Genomic DNA, 7,575 nt, shown 5'->3' with positions numbered 1-7,575 from the left:
CATCAATAGCCCATTTATCAAATGAGTTGAGAGATATTACTCTGGGGAAAAATATTCAGAGGCAATAACTTCTGTCTCACATTTCACTTGTTAGTCATAATCATTGCCAGTACATGACAGGTTACATTAAAACTTTACTGTTGGTTGGTGAGGTGGACATAAAACCACTATCACCAAAGTGCTGGAAGACTACTTAATTAAAACAGTGCAATTAAAAAAAGAATCAATAGTCTGATTAAGGCACAATAATTACTGAAAACATTGGTGTCTCCTCTCAGGTTCCCCTTGTCTGTTCAAGCATTTTCCAAATACAAATAGAAGGATCTCAGTCCTACCAAACAATGTTTGCCTTAATAGAATAATTTAAGCCACCAATAATTTATTGCACCAGGATAAACACATCCAATATCTGCACTTCTTTGAGCACAGAAGCAGGATTGAAGCTACCCAAGAGGCCAGAACACACATACATAAACATAGCAGGTGTGTAATCAATAAACAGCCATGCAGTAATATGCTGTCAATAAAGGCACACCCTGCCTCAGACACTTGCCTCTTTTCTGTTCGACACCACAACGCCAATCAAATGCAGCACACAATATACTCCGCCAGCTACGAGATTTAACACACAGGAAGGAATCTATCTGGCAAAAGATTTTGGTCAGCGACAGCCAGTGCAAAGGGCCACAGGGACTCTCCAAACTGTCAAAGAGACGTCTCAAAGATGACACGGATGTCCTTGGCACGGCGCACGTCTGTCACTCGCTTTTTGTTCATGTAAACCTGGAAGTGCATCAGGGAAGCAGTGTCACAGAACACAAGCACACAGTCACAATCTAAGCTACGATCTGTTAAGGTGTGATTCATGACAGATCCAGTCGGAGCTGGGTGAAGGGATTTGTCACCCGCTGAAGCATGCAAAAGTGGCTTATTTAGCCTCTGTGAAATTCATGGGGGGAAACATCGGGAGATAATCACTGAAATTGTTTCATTTGATTTAAGTTTTGCCTGTGTGTTTGCTGAAAGTGTCGACAAAATGCTCGATTTCTTAACACAAAGAGGCTCTGACAGACCAATTCAATTACAGAAAGTTTGAGGCAAAAGAGGTAAAACAGGTGAAAACTGGCCGGCGTGAGATACACCGTCTGGGATTCTCTTTCAACGCGAACAAAGAAGCAAGAGGTTGATATCAGATTATTGAATGTATTTAAACCTTGACGGGCAACTATAGAAACTTGACATACAACATGTGGACCATCTCAGTATTTAATAAGTGGTGCTAGACAGTTATGGATGCCGCAGTAATCTGATCTAAGGACAGCACCCAACAATAAAGAAAGGAAAACGTAAGGGCTTGAACAATGTCACTACCAATCCGCCAGTGTGCAGGGTAAGACGATACCAAATAATGCCACAGTGTGCTGAGTCTTTGAAATCAGTATTTTACTCATTTCACTCCTCTGGCTGAGAAGATACAGTTCCGCTGATAAATTTGTGCGAGGGACAGAGAGAAAATGAAATGATGCCTACTTTTTCTTATTTCACAAAGACCTGTTTGAAGTTGCAATATGGTATCTGTAGTCCCAGACAGATGCACATAAAATGGAATTGAACAATGAATAGCCGGCTCTTATCTGTTCAGTGTCTGAAGGGGAAATACATCACAAATGAATTTCACAGGGGAAAAAATATGGACATTCTCTATTACAGTAATCCCCATAGAAAGTTTATCCCAAATCGCGATGAAGTTAAACCCAATATTTCCAAATAGATACAGCGCAAAGAAAGCTGCTTTTCTAGAATCATCTCTAAAATGATCTCAAAATTACATTATGGAAGGAAAGAAAGATTATACTGACAGTTTTTGTGATAAAAATCAGAGGATGTAAATCTACAAAGGGGACAATTTCTCTCTTGAAATTAATGTTATGGTGTTGCAATGCTCCAAGTAGGCACTTTAAATTAAAATGGTAATCAAGTGTCTTTGCATTGTCAGGGTAATGCACATCTTCTCTCGCCTAACTGTGTCATTTTGAAGGTGAGCAACCAAGTCTGGAGTTAAAGGGAAAGTCTGGGATTAGTGTGCCATGGCTGGACTCTATTTAGCGACAGCCCCGTACTGGGACAAAAGTGGGTGTGGTTACCTGTTTGGCTGCGTGCAGCAGGGAGGCAGCCTCGGCTCTGCCTGTCTGTTGGACCATCTGGTAAAAGAGCCCTTCCCGGTTCTGGAGCAGCACATACGGCTCGTCATACTCCCGGATCCTGCCGGCGTCCAACACCTGCAATCACACACACAATGCTGGGTGTGAGTGTGTGTCACCGCCTGTATACTTTACTTTGGGGAAAACTGACATTTCAGCTGTTTCCCTGCTGAGTGATGCATGCAGACGGTGCAAGATGAATGGGGGAAACAGCAGTTCTCTGCACATTAGGAACCATCCATTTTATGTGACTCATGCAAACAGCAAACACGGGGGCCTGTTTGTGCCACGGACAATATGAGCGCAGCCTGTTAGCAGCGTGAAAGTCGAGCACGCTGACTCTGACAGACTGAAGATCAGGGATTTATCCATGTATTTATCCTGGCATTTCAGCAGCTCAGGGGTGGTCCTCAGTCAAATCCAACAATCACACCTTAAGGACACTTTAGAAAATCACCATCATTTCTGTGTCATCACATGCCATGTAAACCACACAAAGAATACTGCCAGTTCAAGCAGTTTGGGAAGGACTACAATTATATCACAGACAAATTTTAACAAGCTCGATCCCCTTACAGCGGTAATGAGCAGTTTGTTATCGCTAAAGCCCAGTTTCAGGGAGTGTTTAGTGTGAAAGGGAGACTTCTGCAGCTGCTGTCATAATCGACCGGATACCAGGAGATGGAGTTTGTTTGGAGTTTGAATGGTTCAAGGACTTCACTGTGTTTGAGGAGAAGGAAAAACCCATGTTAATTTTTATTGCAAAAGCTTTACTAGGTTTACTGACATATTACTCCAGCAGCGATAACATTAGGTCATCAGAAAAAAATTCTCCTCATGGTACCAAACACTCATACAGTGCTTGGTAAATCTGCCTTTTCCTTTCACGCCCTGCAAGCTTGGAATGAAATGCAAGGCGTACTAAACTAAACTTTAACCCTTCCTTGACGTGTTAAAAAGTATTTTGAAATCAGTTTATACAGAGCAATGTTATTGCTTTTAACAAGTGCCATTATTTGCCATGATTCTTCTCAGACTCTGGCTCAATATGTTTGTCCAATCATGTTTTTATCACCTTAGAAACATTGCAGAAAAATATCTGTCTTAAATTTTAGAGATGCAGAAAATGTTGGGGGTGCTGTTATCTCTTCGCTCCTTGATTTTAACAACAGGCTTTATTCTTATCTTGACCAAAAAAATTTAAAACGACTACATATTGCCAAGGACTGCTTGGCTTTTAACCAGAACCAAAAAGTACAATCACATCACAGCGGTTTTAGCATCTTTACATTTGCTCCCTGTTTGTTTTAGGAAGGACTTTAAGATATTTTGATATTTACTTTAATGCCATCTTTAGCTGGAGATGCTTTTAATTTGGTGACATTTTATGACATTTTAGTTTATTTCATCCTTCTCCTGTTATAAATGGTTGATTGTGGTGACAGTAGCTCAGTCCCTGGGGACTTGGCTTGTGAACTGGAGGGGCATCGTCCCTGTGTAGACCGAGTATGTAATGTGGACTAGAAGCTCTACAGGTGCCAATTCGCCTCCAGGGCACTGCTGGCGCCCTTGAGCAAGTCCCCTAACCCCCCCACTGTTTGGGGTGCCTGTCAATGAGCAGCCCCCTCGCTCCAACATCTCTCCATCTAATTCATGTCTATAGGTCCTGTTTGTGCATGTGTGTGTAGCATGAACAAACAACAGATTGAAAAAATTGAATGTTTTCACGAGGACTAATAAGTATGTCTTCTTGAGTTTTATTTAGAGTTTGTTATTATTATCATCATCATCATCATCACGTTTGTATGTATGTCTGTTGTGTTTTGATATGTTTGCTGCAATGTGCTTGTTTATACCTGTATCTCAAACGGTTTAATTTTGCAGCTTATCTTGACCAGGACAAGACACAAGAGATACTGTATGCCAAAGGGACCTGGTCAAATGAAGTATAAATTAAAAAATAATTTTCTAAAACATTTTGCATCTGAATATGGCACATTTAAGATCTGGACAAGGCAACTCAGGTGAGCCCAAATTTAGTTCTCCCAGAGAGCGCAACAATCTGGGGGCGTTTAACACGAGTGTAGGTGTGAAACAGTCCCCGCTGTGTGATATCTGGCTTTTCTCAGCAACCCTCTCAGTGACCGAGCGGCCACCAGGTCGTGCCCTGCCCTCCGTAGACGCTTAACAAATGCTGCCACAAATGGCACTAATTGGCACCTCTGCAGGCAGTAGCAGGAAAGGGCCAAAGATCAAGTGGCCCGGGCGCACGGCTCAATGAGAGGGAACGCTGTGAGGGAGAAATCAGCCCAGCTGTTGTAAAATACGGTGGGTGAATTAAAACTCTGTAAAGATTGTGCAGCAAATAAAGGGAGAGATGTTTCTAAGCTCTGAATCTCAGGTGTGTCTGATGTACAGCAGAGGAGTGAATATGAGGTGCATTTATCTGATGGGTGTTTTACATTCTTACCACATCCTTTACTTAACTGGAGCTCCGTTTATCATAACTGATAAGAAAAAACAAGTTTGTGTGGCGGTGTAACAACTACACTACACTTCTTGCTGGATATTTGGAGGTGAACCCCATTTTTCTGTCTGTTCACTATTAACTGATAATAAGATTTAAAGGGACAGTTCACCACAAAAACAAAAATACATATTTAGCGGTCTAGATTGTTTTTGTGTGAGTTGCTGAATGTTTGTGATATTGGCCGTAGAGATATCAGTCTTCTTTCAAATAAAATGTAGAGAGCACTCTGCTTGTGGTGCTCAAAGTGCCACAAATATCATTTGAAAAACATAACAGCAATGTCTCTTCCCAGAAATTATGACCTGCTTTCTCAAGATAATCCACAGACGTTGAGTATTTAGTATTTAGTTTCTACCAACACCTGCCTACACCTGCCACCATATCGCTACGTAGAAGGAAGCGTGCATCTACTGCTAGCTCAGTTAGCAGCTAGTTTATGTTACAGCTAAACTGAGAAGGACGCCATTTATGTTTACATTTCATGCCGTCACAAGCATGAGCCTCATGTCAGTGACTAGATGCAGGCTTCATTCTACGCAGTGAAGGTTGGCAGGTGTAGTTCTGTAGGAAGAAAATAGTTCTGACCTGAAACTGCTTAAAACAAAGTCTGTGGATTATCTTGAGTACACAGGTCGTGATTTCTGGAAAGAGACATTGCTGTGGAGTTTATCAAATGTATTTTTTTGGCACTTTGAGCACCACAAGCCGAGTGCCATCTAGTTCCATTATATTTAAAGGAAGGCAGGAATCTCTACAGCTGATATCTCTAGCACTCTGCAACTCACACCAAAACAATCTAAACTGATAAGTAGCATTATAGGTAAAATGAATAATATGTGTTTTTGATTTTGAGGTGATCTGTCCCTTTAAAACACTGATTCAATTGAAATTTACCACATTCTTACTTACCAGTATTCTGTCACAGTCAATGATCGTGTTGAGCCTGTGAGCTATGGTGAGCACTGTACACTCTTGAAACTTGTCCCGGATGGTCTGCTGGATGAGGCTGTCGGTTCTAAAAGGAGCAGGGAACACAACACCTCAGCACAAAAAAAGAAAAACTCTCTTCCTAAAGACCCTTGGGCAGGGATTTTTACTTAACACTGAACAATGGCTCATCAGCAGTAAGGAATGTGCGGTAGAAGGCAGAAAAAATAAAGGACAGCAGCGCTCCTTATGAGAACAAAGAGAGGTTCAGTTTATTCTGACTTTTATAAGGAATTATTATGTTTTAGGTATAATTTGTCCTATGTCTCATAAATTTATGATACTTAAATTCCATACTGTTTTACCATCATGTTTTGCATTTTTAAAGTCACCCTGACAGAATAAATGTTAGATATACCATGCAGGATGTTCCTAAAAAACAATGTATAGACTCAAGCAGAAGTAATCTCGCTCAATCATCACATAAGACCAACTCTCAGTGTGTTGTAGTATATTTTTTGCATACTCTGCACCTTAACTGTATTTACTTATTTTCTGTGTTCTGGACGTTTATTGGCTTGTACCCCACAGTGCTCAGGAGAGGCCGGAGCTTCATAAAAAAGTAGCAACCAGGTCTCAGACTGTAAGCAGTAGGAGCCAGATACATAAACAATGTGTACGCACAAAAACCATTCATACACCTTTTCCCAACCATAAACTGTTATTTATAAAGGAGGAAAGCACAGTGAGAATGTGTGTACCTCACGCATTCTTCAGACCAAGCATACACAGTTTTAGCTGTGATAGCTGCAGGCGATATGAAAAGGACGAGATTACACTGTTTTTAGGCTGTTTGCCAAGTTCACTGATTGTACTATTATTTTTGCAGCTTACATGGCGTTCTGTAAAATATCAAAGGCACATTTATAAATTTAATCAAAAAAAATGTGTAAGTGATTAATTTCATCGTCATTTTTATTTACATTAATCTCCCTGTTAGTGATCGTTTAATTTTATCCTGTGAAGCATTTGTAAAGTCAGTTTCAACATGAGCTCTATGAATGAATCATTGGTCATTTTTATGAAGTTTTAATAATCATAATGATTGAGATTTTACTGTAATAATGGTTTGAAGAAACGTGATAAATTAGTAGTACAGACACCACAACTTGACATAGCCGCACGTAATTACAGCTGTCCTGGTACTGTTGGAGAACCTCGATGCAGCGACACAATCGGTGAATTTGCTCTTTTTTTATCTTATTTCTCATTAAGTCTCATGAGGGGTGGAGGGGCACAAGTACTGATACGAAAACAGAAATTTAGGGCATTTCTACATCCGTTTATGGCAAATTATGGGTTTGATAATAAGTCTTGTGCCTGTGCGCCCAGCACCACAATAATCAAGATCTAGAAAACAGAATCAGGTGTGTGCACAGTTTTATAGCTCTGACGAAAAGAATGTATAAGCATATTTCCACCTTTGTGCACACACACATTTGAATCTGAGGTTGGTTTTACTGTCACCTTCACTGACAAGCGTGTTTACAAACAGTGACAATCCTGCATAGCATACCTTTAAATTTTGACTTGGATGACTTGGAAAAAAACTCAATTGGGACATCCCAAAAAAAATAATCAGCTGACTGAAACTGGTCTGCTCTAATGCTCCAATCACACAATTTAAGAAATAAATCCTTTTGATACAAACTCAATTTACCACTTACCAGTGTGCATTATAGTTGGTAAGTGTTTTTTGAGCATATTTTCATGAGGGTTTCGCCTTTATGCTATTGATCTATTTGCAAATTTTCCCAAAACTATGAATAACTTTGTATAACATTAGTTGTGCTGGTGTTTTATTTAACCTAGCTAAAAATACACACCTGGAGCATCACTAGCTTACAATAAACAAGC

At 40.2% G+C, this 7,575-nt stretch overlaps 1 protein-coding gene across 1 annotated transcript in view; it reads right to left on the bottom strand.

Moving 5' to 3' along the window:
• Nucleotides 1–272: 272 nt before the first annotated feature.
• LOC121948923 (ATP-binding cassette sub-family C member 4-like) overlaps nucleotides 273–7,575 on the bottom strand; it is a 56,048-nt gene continuing 48,745 nt past the window's right edge. The window contains exons 29-31 of the mRNA XM_042494463.1: nucleotides 5,641–5,746; nucleotides 2,145–2,279; nucleotides 273–783 (exon numbers count right to left, since the gene is read on the bottom strand). Coding sequence (XP_042350397.1) covers nucleotides 706–783; nucleotides 2,145–2,279; nucleotides 5,641–5,746 — 319 coding nt within the window. The 3' untranslated portion in view covers nucleotides 273–705. The remainder of the gene's footprint in view (nucleotides 784–2,144; nucleotides 2,280–5,640; nucleotides 5,747–7,575) is intronic.

Source organism: Plectropomus leopardus, chromosome 10, assembly GCF_008729295.1.
Source record: "Plectropomus leopardus isolate mb chromosome 10, YSFRI_Pleo_2.0, whole genome shotgun sequence".
Lineage (NCBI taxonomy): Eukaryota > Metazoa > Chordata > Actinopteri > Perciformes > Serranidae > Plectropomus > Plectropomus leopardus.
The sequence above is the reverse complement of the archived record's forward strand: the minus strand, read 5'-3'. Positions and strand labels throughout refer to the sequence as shown.